At 41.1% G+C, this 19,189-nt stretch overlaps 1 protein-coding gene and 1 pseudogene across 3 annotated transcripts; both read right to left on the bottom strand.

Annotated features, from left to right (window-relative positions):
- Nucleotides 1–24: 24 nt before the first annotated feature.
- LOC115756282 (subtilisin-like protease SBT5.4) lies at nucleotides 25–18,214 on the bottom strand. Of its 3 annotated transcripts, none has more exons than XM_030696128.2 (12): nucleotides 17,828–18,214; nucleotides 17,429–17,538; nucleotides 17,229–17,326; nucleotides 16,935–17,099; nucleotides 16,068–16,176; nucleotides 14,473–15,010; nucleotides 14,296–14,393; nucleotides 13,924–14,169; nucleotides 13,662–13,776; nucleotides 13,323–13,536; nucleotides 12,669–13,210; nucleotides 25–438 (listed from the first exon to the last, which is right to left on the bottom strand). In XM_030696128.2, exons 1-11 carry the CDS (start codon nucleotides 17,909–17,911, stop codon nucleotides 12,675–12,677), a joined length of 2,313 nt encoding a protein of 770 aa, XP_030551988.1. In that variant the 5' UTR covers nucleotides 17,912–18,214; the 3' UTR covers nucleotides 25–438; nucleotides 12,669–12,674. The 3 variants fall into 3 exon arrangements, 2 of the variants coding, with proteins under 2 accessions (XP_030551988.1, XP_030551913.1); XR_004017217.2 differs by lacking the exon at nucleotides 25–438 and adding an exon at nucleotides 12,465–12,560 and having other exon boundaries at nucleotides 12,603–13,210; nucleotides 17,828–18,212; XM_030696053.2 differs by lacking the exon at nucleotides 25–438 and having other exon boundaries at nucleotides 12,465–13,210; nucleotides 17,828–18,212.
- Nucleotides 583–5,337, bottom strand: LOC115736079 (annotated as a pseudogene).
- Nucleotides 18,215–19,189: the final 975 nt, after the last annotated feature.

The raw sequence follows: 19,189 nt of genomic DNA on the forward strand, positions 1-19,189 counted from the left end.
TAGAGTGGGGATGGTGACTTTGTGCTAGGTTGGTTCACCCAAATTACCAAAGGGTATGGAAATCTCTTCGAATGCCTAAGGCAAGAACATTAGGTAGGTGTTGATAAAGCTCTCCCTCTCTCGTTATATAAAGTGGAATGAAACCAAAGATCCGAAAATGAGTCGAGAGGATGAGATACCAGGAGGAAATGGAAATGCAGATGGAGCCTGGATTGTCTGTAGCCAGCTTATCTGGTTGGTGATTTACCCATTATGTTTGTCCTGATTTCGATGTGTTTGATCTGATCTTAGATCGAGCTGGTTCTGCAATGTAGGGTTCATAGTTCCTCATGTTTCTTTTGTTTCTTCTACGGATTTTACGCATAGCTAACAGATTGAATTTGCAGGACGTTGAGGTAAATTGGGACAGCGGTTCAGGTTCAGCCACCTTAAAGTTTAGATCTTGATGATTACTTCAGATGCTGACAGCATCTTTTGACTTGTGGATTAGCTCACGAGAGAATGAAAAGTCGGTTGGATGAACTCCTCCAGATCATCTACCCTACTGGTTTTTCTTGCTTTTAGAAATTAGTTGTGAAAAATCTAGTCTTTGTGTATTTTTTTTCCCCAATTAGCATCTGCCGTCTTAAAATGTTTGGGGCATCTACGAGTCTCATTGGTGAGTAGTCTCAGTTGGGATTCGCTGTAGCCTCGGGCGCATAGGAAGTCCGAGGAGTCGTTTGCCGTCAAGTCATACACGAGACCGGGGTTCATGGCCCGATTTGGCCGGATGTGTCCAGCACCGTAGGAAAATGTAGTTGCCTCGGCAAAAGATGCATCAAGCACTGGCTCTACCTTCTTGTCTTGTGTTCTTGCTGTGTAATGGTGAAAGTTACAATGAAAAACACAGCAATGAAGTAAGAATTTGTCTGGTGTCAGCATAATAGTGAAGGAACTAAAAGAAAGAACATGTGAAGATGTACTACCTGTTGTCATGATTGCTGATTGTATCGCCGCTGGACTCCGACTGGGATAGAGGGTTTTCAGGAGACCCACGATGCCGGCCATGAGGACAGGACATTGAGGTGCCCAACTCTACATTGAAAGGTGTTTTATGCTTGTCGAAATCTTGACCTGCCAGACCGACTGCCAGCATATAAGCAGCAATGATGTTCAATCCTGGTGCTGTTATATCGGGCTGAAGTACATCAACGACGATTAGGAGTTTTGGCATGGGAGTTGACATTAGTTGATCAACCAAAAAGTACAGAGACGCCTTCAGAAATCTCAGTAATATACCTTAAGGATTGCTGGCTCAACGGTTTGGTCCCCTGGATGAGAAGGAAGCCATAAATGGAGCAGGTGTCGTGTTTAACATTGTCTTCACACAGTAATGTAAGCCATAGGATTCCTAAATGATACAGAGGCGCGCACGGAGAAGTAAAATCACATGTAAGCCGGCGAAAAAACAAAAAGGAACTGCTTAGAAAATTTACTTCATCGATTTGATGTAAGCGAAGAGAACTTTCCCATCCACGAAAGAGATGTGAGCAGCAGGAAGAATATGAGCGTCAGCCACAACATCATTTCCGCTCGCTTCATCTTTAGCCAAAACCATCCCAAGAGCACCTGCAAGCGCAGCTTGTTGATCCACCTTGACTCTCTTGTTCTCACCGCGAACGCAAGCCAAGATCTTTCCCTTCACCTTCTTGCAGTCGAGGGTTCCAGCTTTGCAGAGCAACTTGTGAACAATTCAAGCAATACTCAGAATTCGTGTCTTGGTTTATGAAAAGCGAAAAGGGACTGTACAGCAGTGGATATGACTGAGAAGTAGAGATCATTGGGGAATAGTATCCGCAGATTAAACTCACGGTTCTGCGACCGACACATTTTCAGCCCCTGCATCCGCACCCCTGATTAGTGGATAGAACTTATTCGATGGCACCCATTGGCCGAAAGGCTCGATCCCTTTCAGAAACATTATAAGTCAGCATCAAGAAAAAGCATGACTGTTTAAACTCCAAGGACTTACTAACCGAAGATGAAAAGAAGCTGATATTTAGAAAGAAAATCCAGGTGTCTTATACCTTTAAATGCTGCTTGTTTCCAAGAGCAACGAACGTCGTGAATTCCCGGTTGATTGTGCTCGCAGCGACAGTGATCATCGACGGGGCAAGATTAAGCACTGTCCCTGGTTGGGGCCCCGAGTTGCCGGCGGAAGAAACCACCCCAATCCCATTCCTAGCTGCGTGGAATGATCCAATGACAATTCCATCCATGAAAACTCGGCTGGATCATTGCCCAGAGAGACCGATAGGACATTGACGCCATCGCTTATCACAGCATCGAAGCCTGCCAATATGTCAGCGTCAGAGCAGTCAGGCCAGCACACTTTGCAAGCCACAACACGGGCCTTTGGAGATCCTCCCTTAGCTGTTCCATTGCCATAGCCAAAAACACTTGCTCCGGGGACCAAGCTTCCTCCTGCTGTAGATAGAGTGTGGGAACCATGACCATGATGATCCCGTGCCGTATAGAAAGTGTAGTTCAAAAGTCCAGCATATGCGGCATATCCTTTGTTGAAGTACCTCGCTCCGATCAGCTTCCTTAGTACAGAGGAATGAGAGATTGGATTCACTATGTCGGAAAGACACTTGACAATTGTTTAGGTAGGTTCATTTCTTTTTAATTTTGAGGTTTCACAGTCTAGTATGGCAAAATTGGTCATCATGACATGAAAGAAGAACTTCTAGAGAAAATATAGAATTTCCAGGGGTGCAAGGGAAAGCTTGAAAGTAAGTAAAATCAGAAGCTCCAGTGTAATTTCTTGCAGGGTTAAAAAGCTCGTCAGAGTAAAAACTTCAGCTTGCGATTCAACAAGCAATTGTTGGTGTAGATACATGAACGCTAGTTTTCATTAAACCAGCAGAAATGCCCTTTTTCTCCTTTCTGCTGTTAAAAAGAAGAAAGGAATCGTGAAGAACTATTCTGAAAGCACATGACAAACAAGTCAAATGAAAAAAGATGCATACATGAGCCCGTGGAAACACTTGGAATTAAGCTCAGAGAGAGGCAAAGAAAAGAGGGAAATATTTGGGAGGAATATAACCTGTTGCAAGAAAATCCATCTTTATGCCCCGCTGACAGATTCCGCGCCACTTTCCCAGGATCGGACCCATCCCTTCCGTCGCTAATGCTCTTCGATTCTGGCCAAACACCTGTAGAAAAATAGAAAAGAGAAACCATAAGCATCTCCTGCAGAATTCCAAAAAAGAAACCATTGTCACAGTGTGATGCATGTATTATGCATACAAAAGAAGCAAAATCATTTTGCGAATAGTCAAGATTCATATACTGAGACCCTACTAGGGGTGTGCAAACTGGACCGGACCCGCCCGGACCAACCCGGGACCGGCCGGGTTGGTCCGGTCCTTGAGGTGGATGGTCCGGTCCCCGGTCCCAATAAATGGGACCGGTGACTGGGCGGTCCAGTCCTCGGGTTTCTTGTATTGGGACCGGACCGCCAATAATATATAATTATTTATATATAAATCTATACAATTACAAAAAAAAAATTGAAAACAAAACAGAATAATAAAAGTCCATTGCCCATTTTTTTTCCCAACCTTGCACGGTCGCACTCTCCTCCTCAAAACTCTCTTTTTAGTCTTATTTTCCATCTTGTTTTTGGTCATCTTTTCTCTCTGTGGGTTTTTTTGAGTGCGGTTGGTGATGTTTTTATCATGTAATGGCTTGATTTGGTATTGAATTCAAATATTTTGGTCAAGTTCGTCGATCATAAAAGTCATAGCGAGTCGCTATGTTTTTTCCATGGCATAGTTTATTAAGTTGACTAGATTTTCAATAGTTAGCGGTCCCTCTGGGCCGGGACCGAGACCGGACCGGGACCGGCCCGGACCCGGACCGCTGGTCCCGGTCCGGTCCTTGGTCCCGAAAATATGGGGACCGGGACTACGGTCCGGTCCCCGGTTCCATGCCGGGACCGGACCGGCCCGGACCCCGGTTCCATGCCGGGACCGGACCGGCCCGGACCATGCACACCCCTAGACCCTACCACCATTCACTCAGGCTCTAGAAAACTCGTGCAACTAGAGCAATTCCAGGGGTCTACCGAGATATGATGAAGAATTTAATCAAATCAATTTGAGCCAAAAAAGAAAAGAAAGAAAAAAATTGCCGTAGTGGAATTGAAGAAAAAAAAATCCGAAATTCCAAACATGATGACAGATACTGGTGTCGAGGTTGCCGATAATTGTATCTTCACCAAACCTAGCCTTCCTCAAGATGGAACTCTGATGAATCACCCCATTCTCTCTAGCCCCAGGAAATGCCATGAACTTCTTGTGTGCAATTTCCTTCCTTTGCTTTGGAGCACAGACAAGACATCTGGGTGCTCTGCATCGAAAGATGAGCAACAAATTTTGCTGATGAAGCAGAAGAAAACAGAGCAGCATTCTCTTGGCTTCACAGACCAATTCGTCCAGCATGTAAATCAAAATCACATAGTAATATAACCGAACTCTCAACTTGCGGGTTCTACCGCCTCATCCTCTTCGACCATCGCAGCGAAACCATTGACGTGATGAGCGTATGAATAGAAAATTGCCTCCCGTGCCTTCTCGTTGCTGTCTAAAGAAGTTGAAGTACAGAACAAAGATATCTCATCTTACTAGTAATGAAGATAAACTACAGTTTCATGCTTGTGAAGTATAAATTCGAATTATACCTTCCCAAGTACGATCCGAGTAAATCATAATGAGAATTGGCGACACCTTCAATATCTGCTGCGGTCGGTTCTGGACCGTGTGCATGAGATCCTAAGTACACGATGTAAGGCTAAAGCACAAAGAGAGGAGAAAAAATGAGGCCATCGAAAAGCAAACGCCCTGAAATGATCAAACTGGGAAGCAGAGTGAGACAAAATGGTTGGAATTCAAAGGAAGTACCACAGAAAAAGATTTTGGAGAAAAAAACCCAGATAACAGATGAGAAGAATAAACCATTCTGCCAAAACAAGTGGTGATCAAAACTGAAGACTTCCATGATTGGAAACAGCACAAATTCAAAGAATCTTATTTTCTGCATACAACAAGGCAAAATGTGAGCATTACCATTTTCAAGGCGAAGGCGGGTGAACGCACCGGACACAAAAGCCGGACTGAGAGGAGAAACTGGCAACGAAAGGAGAGCTCCATTGCTCTCTGCTTCTTCTGCAACTTAAAACAAACTCGAATACAATATAGTTTCCTCTGTTTTCAGGCGAGAAGTGCATGTGAAGCTTTTTGCTCTGCTTTCACTTTTTTTATGTTAGCAAACAAATTGCTTGACAGCAAAAACAGTGAAACCTCCTTCACGACCATGTTGGTTGGGTTCACTACCATGTGGAGGAACCTCAATGAATTGCAAGTCCAAAAGCTCGAGCCCATATGATAATCCACATGGAAAAATAGGGTTTCTCACTGTTATGTTGTAGTCGCAAAGAATGTTTTTTTAGATGCAATAGCAATAGAGAAAGAGAGCAGAAAATCTGAAAAAGAGGGCGCCGTTCGATTTTTTACGATCGGAAGTTGATTCGTACTCTCTACATTAGGTTTTCTGCGGGTTGAACTGAACCTGCGTTTCGATGAGATTTATCCTTGATGTCTTGTGAACTTTATGTGTAAAATCAATAACGGTCTTCTTGATGTTGTTGCTACTATGTACCTCTAGTATTTGTTTTGGTCGAAATACCTCTAGTATTAACTAGAGAAGAACTTTGTTCACCCAATTTTGTTGATAGTGAATATTTTAGGTGGAACTCCGTACCCGTGGTTTTTGATCTCCTCATGCCGACGAGATTTTCTAAGTAAAATTGCCTTGTGTTCATGGGTGATTGGTAATTTGGTATTCATATTATTGAGATATTGTCTTGTTCCGTTGCGCTAATCCGATATTGTTTGTGTTATTATTGTTTCTCCCATCAATCAGCATAACGTGGATTATGCAAAAGGATATCAAATTTCCCTCGAGATCATTCTGCAGTTATGAATCGTGAGTATGCTTACGGTTGGAAATTTGACATTGAAAATTTCTCTCACCAAACTTTAGTGGCTTCAAAAGGGGGAAGAGGGAATGCGAGACGAATCCAACTTTTGTAAAGTTGATGTGATCTTATGCATTGCATGCAAGTTGAGAACAGCGAGCATTAAAGAAAAAGCAAAATAGAAAGCATCTTTCAACCTTGACTTTTTTTTATCTTTGCAAAGAAAATAGACCAATTAAGTGAAAGTTTGATGAATGGTGATTGGCATATTGCCAAACAACAAAAATAGTAATTCAAAATGATTAAAGGATCCCCGCCCTAATCCCGTCGATCTTCATCTTCTAAAGTAGTATCAATTATGATTCCTTCTTTCTTTACTTGTTGTACTAAGTACTTTTAATGCATAAATAGGTTTGTGGCCCTTTTTAGTGTGGACCTAGTATTGACCAAGACTTGTGCGCTAAAATGATAGGGATGGTCGATTCTAGTATGGGTAAACTTCAGCGTTGAAATCTGGAACCAACACTATCATAGTCAATTCATAGTTTTTGGAATTAGAAACCGACCATGTTGCCATCGAAATCAAGCCTACCTATTTCAGGGTCTATTGGGAATGGGTTCGGCCGCGGTTTTCTTTTCCTTTTTATTCTATGCACAATATGCATGCGTCAAATATGAACAGAATCGTTTCTGTTTGAGAATGATATGTCATACATATTCCATTCCAACAAATATATTCTGTTCCCAATAAAGAATAGAAGAACTTACTTAGGGTTATGATCATTGAGCTGGATTAGGATTGAGTGCCCTAGGTGTATGATCATTGACCGGTTAGCTGAGTTGGGGACTCTTCACGGACCAACCGGGTATTTCTATTCATTAAAAATTCTGTAATCTGTCAAATTTTCATTATACTTACCATTTGTTTTTGCGAGTATTAACATTAGGGTCCTATGGTGGAGCGACCTTAGGATATATGTCAAGCATGCTTTATTAAGAAAGTTTCATCTTCAAGACAATTGATACAAACACGTGTTTCGAGAGTATTCGCTATCCAAATTTTCATTGACGTTAGAAGTGTTAAGACTACTTTGTCACTTCGGCCCGAAAATGAAAGGGCTAGGCATTCTGGCCTTTGTCTAACTCGAAATAGAAAGAAGGGGATAAGAAGAAAATGAATATTAATTGGTCTTCTGACGATGTGACAAATGAAGGACACCAGCACCTGCTGGGTACTATGACAAAATATTGTCACAACTTTACTCCAGTGAAAAAAATAGTAGATGACACAGCGATCCTTCCATTCGAAAGATGTAGCCTCAAATATAAACTAACAATCTGTTTTATGTATGATAAAATAGCAAGTCAGTAATTATATTTGAGTCATATAAAAGAATACGTATATCTCCAAACTAACAACTTAATCCAGCAAACTCATCTCAGTCAGATACAACTCATACAAAAAATTCCACTAATCCTGCCAATGACGCAAACACTTTATTTGCCTGCCAATAGCTGCGGAACCTGAAAAACATTTAAGATGAATGGTATGAACTAGGGTGAGCAAAAAAATCGGGATCCACCCAAACTGGACTAGACCGTACCCAATCGGTTGATTTTGGGTGATTCTCACCGGATACCGATCTGGTTCTCAATTTCAATTTGTTGGAACCAATTGGTACCGATCCGGTTCCCGGTTCCTGGTGGGAACCACCCACCTGGATCAACCGGACCGAACCTATTTATATAATGTACATACATATTTTTCTTTTTAAATTCTAACTATTTCTCTCAATCACGTGACCAATCGTGTATTTAGAAGGGCGAAGGATTTGAGTGCGCTGTTTTCTAAACTTAGTTTGATGATGTTAAGTTGTTAATTGAGTCACTAACCTCACCAAGCTCCGGTTTGAACTTTTAGTGCTAAACATTGCAGATTTCAATTCATTATCTTTTTGGGCGAACTGTGATGTAATGGTCCGAAGCCGGATACTCATGCCGTCTCTTTATCCCATGGAAATGGTTGCATTGGTTCACTCGCGTATAGTCTTTTTTAATTAATGTTGGTGTTCGGTACTCGATAGGACCGATTTCATGGACCCATCCGAGAATCGGATTGGACTGGTTGTTCGGTTCTCGGGTAGGTCCATAGAACGAGCGGGTGGTTCACGGGTCCCTAGCAGGCGGTTCTTAATTTTATCTTGAAACCGATCACCCCTAGTATGAACAACCACAACTCAATGATGGTATAACCACAATTCAATGATGGTATTTTTCTTTTAAGCAAATCGAGCATCCACTAGGCACATATATAAAGCAATACCAAAAACTCATAAACCAAACACAAGCTATAAAATACGTGCCAAATCAAATATGAGTTGTTCCATTTCAACAAAACTTTAAAAACCAAACATCAGTGGTAAAATCTCTATCAAATCAAACGTAAATGGTCTATTCCGTCGACCAATCTATTGCTCAATATCCAACCATGGTAACAAGATAATGCCGAGTCACAAGGCGATCGAGATTCCCCCAGCTAGGTCCCCATCTATTATCAATTAGAGTGGCTCGGCCTAGAAGAATATCTTGAAACGAATATGCATGCCTAAAAACCCCGAATCGGGTTCATAGCGATAATGAGCATTAAATCATCATCCTCCAAAAATTCACAAAACTAATCCATAATCCATATCATAAATCAGAATGCATTACACCAAATCAAAACATGTACCTTTTCATAAATCAGCTCATCAGTCAAAATAACTTTCGTAAGCATTTGAATCATTTGAGAGTTTATTTTGTAGGCCAAATATGCAAAGTTATGCATATAAATTTGACAATAACTTTTTAAAATGCTTCTCAAATTATTCACAAATGAGGCGTTTCCTCCTCCTTCCCCCATCCCTTGGAAAAAGCAGCCGCCAAGCTTATCAAAGAGAGAGGGATTATTTCTCTCTTTCCCCTTTGAATCTTTCATTTTGTGGTGGTGAATAAATTTATGCATCTAATTTTGGGTGAACGTGGAGATCGGTTCGGCCATCCATTCGATCGATAATCGAGTAGGATGCTCGTGACATGGCTCCATAACCTCTTTGAGATTAGGCTGTTCTTCTTTATTGATTTAAAATTAGGTCAAATTTGAGGGTTTTACTCTCCCAAACTAGATCTAGATATATATATATCCGGGAGTTTCCTACAGGTATTTGATTTGTATTCTTTCAACATATAGATGTTGGTGTCTCTGCATGGCAATAATTATGAGCACGTCAAACCTAGACGCACATTGCAAGCCATTGCAAATGAAGTGAGAGATTTCGGCGTATGCTCATCACTGAATCTTGTAATCGGCCGCCGATGTTTTACATTGTTAGATTTGTTCTGGAGAGATGGGAGTGTGCTGCTAGCTGCAGATTGTGCTTTGTTTGCTTTATGGCTTTTGTTTTGTTAAGCAGTTATTTAGAATTTGCTAAATTCGAAAGATATAACTCTCAACTATTATCATGATATATGAAGGGTTTCAACCAAAAGAAAAAAAAATTAACAACAAATGATCAAAGAGAAGTAAATGTACAATCCACATTTTTATTATGTGTGCTCAAAGTGGATATTCAAAGCTGTCTTAAACATGGAGCTCGCACTTGAAATTTCAAAAGTTCATTTTGATCAAACCGTATTTTCAAATCAATTTCTGTCAAACCCCACGACTTCATAACATCCTAAACTATCAATTCCACTACAATTCCACAGCTTAACAATTCCTGAATAGAACCGTGCAGTTCAAAATGCACATAATTTTGAAACAATGACCTAACTTCGAAAACTACTTCAATTAAATGATGAAAGAGTTGGAATCCTTATTGGGTGCCGTGAAACAAAGTTAATCCGGCTTGATGAGATTTTCTAGGCATGTACACGTAAGGTTATGCTTCCGTTTTCTTGAAATAAGTACACCGTGAGTGCCATAACTTATGCACGACGCTTACTTGAGTGTCATAACTTTCAAAAATTGTTCACTTGAGTTCTATAACTTTCAAAAAAAATTTCACTTAAGTGTTACATCAACTTTTTCGACGTCCACGTCAGCTTTTTCGGCGTGTCACGTCAGCTTTCCGGTGTGCCATGTTAGCTTTTCGACATCCACGTCGGCGATGACACTTTAGTGAATGATTTTTGAAAGTTATTGCACTTAAATGAACGTTTTGAAAATTATAGTATTCAAGTGAACGCCGTATAAAAGTTATGACATTAATAGTGTAATTATCCCCGTTTTCCTCCTTTCGTTTGTTGTTTGCGTTTTGAAATGAAGCTCTCTCTACTATTTCATTCCTGTTCTTCTGTTAATTGAGGTGCTTTCTATGTATTCTTTGTTTGTCCGCCTTTTTGACCGGTCAACTACCGCTTCGACTATCACAATATCATTGATCCAACGGTTGCAAATATACGAGGACATCATGCCCCCTAAGGCCTAATAGCTCCCCGCCACCATAGAATATGGCATGACGCTAGAGTGTCTAGACGTAAATAATTTTTAATCTATTTATAATATTTTATTTTTTTAACTTTTAGTAAATTTTAATTTTCTTTTCTTTTTTGTTCTTTTCTTTGTTTTTTTTTTGTCTGGCCCAATCGGCCATGGGTGAGGGCCGCGATGCCCTTCCTGGGTTGTGGGCAAGGCTAGCCTTGTCGTCCACGAGCAAGGCAAGTGTGCCCGGATCGGAGCGAGGTGGTCTCACCAGCGGTCGGTGAGGGCCCAGCGACCCTTACCGGCCACTTGAAAGAAAAAAAAATTCAAAAAATAATAATAAATTTATTAAAAATTATCCACATTAATGCCGACCATGCCACGTAAGACGGTTGTCATTCATGTTAACTGCTTCGGTCAAAATTGATCGGATGAACTCAAATGTAAAATTTTTTATAACTTAATTTATACACATGAACACCACTGACTTGGACGTGTTTGAAAATTAGTCGAATGGATGATAAATTTCAACACTCCCGTGATTTTGAAAAGGAAAATTGAAGGGGTGAGCGTGTGTTTGACAAACACTTTAGCAAAGCTCCTTAGGATAAAAAGTCCATTGAACAAATGTAAATATCATGTGATATTTTTTTCTTTTTAGAGATACAATTACATTTCCAAAGTCATTTAAATTCCACAAGGCAACGCCCTAGGAGCTTTGTACTTTAGTATCTCCGGGAATGCTAATATATATTCTTCTTCTAATTTTGCCCCCTCTAAATTTTCAAAATTATGTGAATGCCCTCAATTTTTTCCACCGTGCAACGTCACCGGCGATGCCAAATCTAATCGCTCGCGACCCCTCACCGACTTCGTGTGACCTCAAACGACCCTCGTCATGGGTCATCGAGGGCCGCGTGATGGTCGCCGGTGCCAAATCTAACGCGCTTACTGCTTGAGCCCTTCACTGGAGCTGCTGAAAGGTTTGAGTTCATTTTTTTTTTAATAGAAAAAAGAGAAAGTCCTTTAGAAGTGTGATTTTTCCAAATACTGTTCAAATTAAAGTTGCTTTCCAAATACTGTTCAAATTAAAGTTGCTTCCCTATGCATTTTAAAGTTGCACTTCAAAATATTATTTGCATTTCGAAAAATCTCTTTAACCAATAGTCTTTTATATTTTTTCAAACAACTTTTCTCAGGAGCCTAACCAAACGGAGTTATGCTAATTGGTCCATCCAACCCCCAAAAGGGTCAAGATAGAAATCTCATTAGCTAGGTGTCGATGAGTCTCTCTCTATACATTAGTCAGGAATGAAACCAAAGATCCGAAAATGAGTCGAGAGGATGAGAGAAGAGGAGGAAATGGAGATGGAGCATGGATTGTCTGAAGCTACTGGGATGGGCTGCTCGGGAAGATACAAATTGTAAAAAAATTATACAGTTCATAGTTTTCATTTCCTGATTGATGTGTCTGATCTCGATCGAGCTCACTGATGATTTTACAGGACGTTTAAGTCAAACTGGACTGTTAAAGTTTTCATCTTGATAAATACTTCACATGCTGACAGCATCTTTGACTTGTTGGATTAGCTCACGAGAGATGGAAAGTCCATTGATGAACTCCTTCTGATCATCTACCCTACTGGCATCTACTCGTTTTAGGAAATGGTTGCAGAAATCCAGTCTCTGTTTTTTTTTTTTCCTTCATTGCATAGTGTCTTCTACCAATTGGAGAGATATGATTCAGCGACAAGCAATGCAGATTTTGAATACCCATTTCCATTAATGCCTCTGCTTATTCATACTGAATAATTTTGTTAATACAGACTTGCTGACCGAAATAGGATAGTTTGCGAATTGGAAATGCGTGCGTAAAATTTTTTGACACCCAGTTATATTTCTTGAATCTGTTTGGGTTTGGCTTCAAGGGCAGAAATAATGCAACAAAACAGAGCATGATCAACGGGCTTGGTTCCCCTGTTTTCTTGATCTGGATCCTTACTTCCTTTTTATTAGCCAGTGAACTTATCAATACACAAAACAAATTCCATTTTTCTCCCCCAATTAAACGAAATTCTTTGTTCCCACTTGATAGAAAGGGAAACAAAAATCATAATCCCTGAGAAATTTCTCTACCCCAATGAGAAAGGTGAAAGTCTAGAACCATCAGAGCCTATGTAGTTGTCCTGGTTACTGGTGCTTCACAACCAGAGGACTCCTCACATAGTGCACTCCATCAGACCAGATCAACCGTCCAAACACAGAATCAACGGGCTTGCCGGCAACATTAGGTTTCAACACCACCTTGAATTCCTTCTCTTCATCACGCCTTCGGAACACCAGGCTCTGCGGTTGGACGGAGACCGACACTCCTGCTGGCGCCTTAACGCGTGCATGATACGTGCCAGGGGTGCCCACATTCCTCACCCTTCTTGCGACCACCACGGTGCCGTTGAGATCTGGGACGGTGATGGAAGGGTAGTTCATATCCGCCGTATTGAAATGTTTGGAGCATTTGGGAGTCTCATTGGTGAATAATCTCAGTTGGGATTCGTTGTAGCCTCGGGCGCATAGGAAATCCAAGTAGTCGTTGGCCGTCAAGTCATACACGAGACCAGGGTCCATCGCACGGTTTGGCCGGATGTGTCCAGCACCGTAGGAAAATGGCGTAGCCTTGACAAAAGATGAATCGAGCATCTGCTCTGCCTTGTTGTCTCGTGTTCTTGCTGTGAGTTGGTTAAAGTTACAATCAAAGACACAACAAAGAAGTAAGAATCCAGCTTGCTGGTATCATAATAGGAAAAGAACTCAAAGAGAGAACACATGAAGATACATTACCGGTTGTCATGATTGCCGATCGAATCATGGCAGGACTCCAACTGGGATAGAGGGTTTTGAGGAGACCAACGATGCCGGACACATGAGGACAGGACATGGAGGTGCCGGATTCTGCATTGAAAGGCGTTTTACGCTTGTCGAAATCTTGACCTGTCGGACCAACTGCCATTGTATAAGCCGCAATGATGTTCACTCCCGGTGCAGTTATATCGGGCTGAAGTACATCAAAGACAATTAGATCTATTGGCATAGCACTTGACAGTTAAAAAAGGGTAGTGGATTAACCAAAACGAGCATAGATGCCATAAGAAACGTAATCAGCGAATCTCATTGCTATACCTTAAGGATTGCCGGCTCGACGGTGTTTGGTCCTCTGGATGAGAAGGAAGCCATGAATGGAGCAGGTGTCGTGTTCAACATTGTCTTCACATCAGTCATGTAAGCCATTGGATTCCTAAATGAGACAGATACGTGCACGAATGCGCACGAAGAAGTAAATGCATATATAAGAACTCGAGAATCCTCAAGAAAAGTGGGATGAACCTGGAAAGATGGTTGCGAGCAGGCGGATAAAAAAGAAGGAACTGCTTAGAAAATTTACTTTGTGGAGTTGATGTAAGCGAAGAGAACGTGCCCATCCACGAAAGAAATGTGAGCAGCAGGAAGAACATGAGCATCAGCAATGATTTCATTTCCACTTGCTTCATCGTTAGCCAAAACCATCCCAACAGCACCTGCGAGCGCAGCTTGATGGCCCTTGTCGACTCTCGCATTATCACCTCGAAGGCATGCCAAGATCTTCCCCTTCACCTTGCTGCGGTCGAGGGTTCCGGCCTTGCAGAGCAAACTGCAACAGTTCAAGCAATACTCAGAATTTCCTGAAAAGGGTTTATGAAAGTGAAATGTACTATACAGAAGAGGATCGACTGAGAAGAATAGAACAGTTCAAAAAATATCAGCAGATTAAACTCACGCATCTGTGGCCGACACATTTTCAGCCTTCGCATCTGCACTGCTGATTAGTGGATAGAATTTATTGGATGGCAACCCATTGGCCGAAAGGCTCGAGCCCTTCCAAAAAATTCATAAATTCAGTACCAAGTTAGTATCAAGAAAAAGCACAACTGTCTAAATTACAAGGACTTAATACCTTTAGGTGCTGCTTGTCTCCAAGAGCAACATACGTCGTGAATTCCCGGTCAATCGTGCTTGCAGCAACAGTGATCATCCATGGAGCAACATTAGACACGGTCCCCAATTGGGGCCCGGAGTTGCCGGCAGAAGAAACCACAAGAATCCCGTTCCTAGCTGCATGGAAGGATCCAATGGCAATTCCATCCATGAAAAACTCGCCTGGATCCCCGCCTAAAGACACCGATAGAACATCGACGCCATCGCTTATCGCAGCATCAAATCCTGCCAAGATGTCCGCGTCAAAGCACTCATGCTGATCGATTGGCGGCCAGCATACTTTGTACGCCACAACACGGGCCCTGGGAGATCCTCCCTGAGCTGTTCCATTGCCATTCCCAAAAACACTCGCTCCTGGGACAAAGCTTCCTCCCGCTGTCGACAGAGTATGGGAACCGTGGCCCTCATGATCCCGTGCAGTGTGGAATGTGTAGTTAAGATGATGTCCGGCATATGCAGCATATCCTTTGTTGAAGTACCTCGCTCCTATCAGCTTCCTTATTACAGAGAAAAGAGAGATTGGATTTACTAAGTTGTGAAGGTCACATGAAACAATTGTTCAAGGTTCATTACTTCATATTTTGATCTTTTAAAGTCTAATATCGCGAAGTTAATAATCGTGACGACAAGTGCATACAGGAAATAAAGAATACCTAGGGCTGTAAGCAAAAGCCTTAAAAATAAGGGAAAGAAGCGCTAAGGTTTCAAGAGAAACATGACCTTTCTATGATAAAAACCCGCGAAAGGAGAGAGGTCATCTATTGCGGGGTTGTAAAATCCGACAAAGAGAGCGAACTTCAGCAGATTAAACAATGTCCAGAAGATGAGGGTAGTAACAATCACATCACAACAGTGACACAGAATCACGAGCTTGCTTCCACAAGCAATATCAGCCATGTGAACAACATTAATGCAAGAGGGAACAGGAAACATGGATGATCTCCTGATGAAGCAAAGCCTCCATCCATCTTGAAAGATGCAAAAAGTCAATGTCGTAGCTTTCCAAACCATAAACAAACTAGACCAGAAGTCCCTAGGCGGGTTGCCCATTGCACCTTATAAGTGGACATAAAATAGCTGAGCAGATCAAGGGGCTAGCACTTCAATTAATACAGTTGAAAAAGACATAGGTTTGTGTACTTTTTGCAACTTGATATGGCTGAGAAGAGAACCGTTTTTTTTTTTCTGTACTAATTCCAAAGGCGCGTCCTTTCTAGTGAATTTACAAAACTACTGAAGTTCTGCTTTGTTAAAAACTTCAAATCTTTTTGAAACTTTCTGAAGTAAGGATCACACCATCTTTCTCATGAACCAGTGCCTGTAGTGGCAATTGTTGGTGTTCGTATGATCACTAGTTTTCATGAAACCAGCGGAAACACACTTTTCTTCCTTTTGCTGTGAAAACTAAGAGTGGAATTGTAACAAATTATTCTGCAAAACACATCACAAACAAGTCAACCGAAGCAAAAAAAAGATTATTAAGCCGTGGAAAAACTTGGGATTAAACTCAGTGAGGGCAAAGAAGAAAAGGAGGCCATTTGGGAGGAATAAAACCTGTTGCAAGAAAATCCATCTTTTATGCCCTGCTGACAGATTCCGCGCCACTTTTCCGGAATAGGACCCATCCCTTCATCGCTAAAGCTCTTCGATTCTGGCCAAACACCTGCAGAAGAAAGAGGAGAAAAGGAGAAACCATAAGCATCTCCTGCTGCAAAAATGTCAAAAAGGGAATCATTTGACTAAGTCACAGTGTGATGCATGTATGAAAGCACAAAGGAAGCAAAATCATTCTGTGAGTAGTCAAGATTCATATCCTGAGACCCTACCACCATTCCTGAAGCTTTTCCATGGAAAAAGTAGTGAACCCTTTTGAAAGGACAATGAGATCAGTGGTTTTGAGTTAGTGGATAAAACCAAGAAAAGTTAGCAAAGCACGAATACAATATGAATCATTTCATATGCTTTTTCTGAAAATGACAGAGAAAGTTTATCCCTGGGAGAATTCTCAATCATTGATTCTCCAGATTTTTTTTTAGATTCTCGTTAAATAATAACCAAGGGACATTTTTCTTGATTTGTCAGCTTATAATTTCTCTGATATCAGCAAATAAGCTTGATGGTCTCACTTTCGTTTACCCGTGCGCAGAAGATGCTGATACAGTAACGCTTGACGTAGCAGAATTGTTGTGGTCAGCTTCATGAACACATTAAATGATCAGGAAACCAAAATTTTCGAGAAAACGTGCAGCCATCAAATCAGGTTTCAAAAACTCATGCAACTAAAGCAATTTCAGGGGTCAACGGAGATATGATGATAAATGTAATTTAACCAATTTGAGTCAAAGGAAAAGAAAAGAAAAAACAATTCCATAGTAGAATTAAAAAAAACAACTCTGCAATCCCAAATATAATGAAAGATACCCGTGTCGAGGTTGCCGATGATTGTATCTTCACCGAACCTAGCCTTCCTCAGAATGGAACTCTTATGAATCACCCCATTTCTCTCTAGCCCCAAGAAATTCCATGACCTTGTTGTGTGCAATTTCCTTCCTTTGCTTAGGAACACAGATAAGACATTTGGGTTCTCTGCATCAAAAGACAAACGATGAATTTTGCAGATGGAACAGAGGAAAACAGAGCAGCGTTCTCTTGGCTTCACAGGCCAATTCATCACACAGAGATCAAAATCACATAATAATATAGCCAAACTCTCACTGGCAATTTCTGCTGCTTCATCCTCTTCGAGAGTCGCAGCGAAACCGTTGATATGGTGAGTGTATGAATAGAAAATTGCCTCCTGAGCCTTCTCATTGCTGTCCGAATAAGTTGGAAGTACAGAACAAAGAAATCACATTTTTAATAGGAATGAAGAAAGACAACGAGTTTCATGCTTGCGAAACATAATCGAACTATACCTTCCCAAGCATGATCCCAGTAAATCATAGTGAGAATTGGTGACCCTTTCAATATCTGCTGCGGTCAGTCCTGGATCGCGTGCATTAGATCCTAAGTACACGATGTAAGGCTAAAGCACAAAGAAAGTAGAAAAAAATGAGGATATTGAAAAGCTAACGCCCAGAAATGATCAAACTGAGAAGCGGAGTGAGAGACAATATGGTTAGAATTCAAAAGAAGCACCCCGTGAAAAGATTTTGGGAAGACAAAAAACAAAACCCAGATAAAAGATGAGGAAAATAATCCATTCTGCCAAAAGAATTGGTTATCAAAACTGAAGACTTCCATGATTGAAAACAGCAAAAGTTCAATAAAAACTTAAAATTTTTTCATACAGCGAGGCAAAAAGCGAGCGTTACCTTTTTCAAGGCAAAGGTGGGCGAATGCACCAGACACAAAAGCAGGACCGAGAGGAGAAAATGGGAATGAATGGAGAGCCCCATTGCTCTCTGCTTCTTCTGCAACTTAAAACTAACACGGATATAATAGAAATTCCTCTGTTCTCAGACCAGGAGTGCGAATGAAGCGTTTCGCTCTGCGCTCCCCTGTTTTTAAATCTCCGCTTTCTCTTTTTTATGGGGGAAAATCTTGACGTAAAGATAGGGAGGCCTCCTTCATTACCGATCAACACCACCATTATGGAATGCGGGGATCATGCAAGATGATCTCGAATTCCCCTCTGTTGATTGATTTCCAGCCAAGATCATTATGCAGTTACGAACCAAGAGTGTGATGATTATGGTTGGAACTTAATATTTATTTAATGCCCTGCACCAAAATTAGTGGCTTCGAAAGGTGGGGAAGAGGGAATGTGTGAAAGCCCAAATCCTAAGTTTGTAAAGTCGACGTGTTCTTTATGCATTCAAGTTGAGGACAGCGAGCATAGAGTGAGGAATAAATTTCTGGATGTCTCTTTAGGCCCTCTCTATCGTTTGGAAAGTTCTTTCCTTTCCTTTTTGTTCTTGGCTTTTTTTCTCTTCTCTTTTAGCAAATGCCACGCCCCTAAGTCATCTATTCCCCTTTGAAATGAGACAAACAGAAAGCATCTTTCAACCTTGCAACAAAAAATAAAAATAAATAAATAAATAAACGAATAAAGTCAAAGTTTGACTAATAATGGCTGGCATATTGCCAAACAAAAAAACAAAAAAAATTAGAGAACTTAAATTGATCTATCATATAGCACATATCCTCATCTTCTAAAATTGTATCGATTCTAATTCTTTCTTTCTTTCTTTTTCTGCTTTCGGTACACGCACGTGTGTCCCGGCTTTTGACCATGCGCAAGTCACTTGAGAGTACTTGTATTATAAATAAGTCTATGTAAAACTTTTAAATATATCCCATAATTATCTTTCGGACGATGCCATTAATTGTAGATTTGATTGCAAAACGAATAATACAGGTGCAAATTTGACTAGCAAGAGTCAGTTTATTCCATCTTGGGATAAAAAAGAAGGGGGAAGAACAAGCTCGACACGCACTTTTCGGCGTGAAAGTATCATTCTTTTCGCCAAAGAGTGTATTGACGATGGGGAATTACTTTACTGGAACCCTCGAGCTTCACTTCGATCCGATCTGACCCCGAACGCGTTTGCCTTTTGTCCGGTGCTATAGATGGCCGAACTACATAAGAACACTTGCGTTTTTAGTGCTAATTTCTTTCCATTCTTTTGAGATTTGGCATTCTAAGGGTCGAGCCGTCTCAACAAGTTTAGCTT

Source organism: Rhodamnia argentea, chromosome 2 (genome assembly GCF_020921035.1).
Source record: "Rhodamnia argentea isolate NSW1041297 chromosome 2, ASM2092103v1, whole genome shotgun sequence".
Classification (NCBI taxonomy): Eukaryota; Viridiplantae; Streptophyta; class Magnoliopsida; order Myrtales; family Myrtaceae; genus Rhodamnia; species Rhodamnia argentea.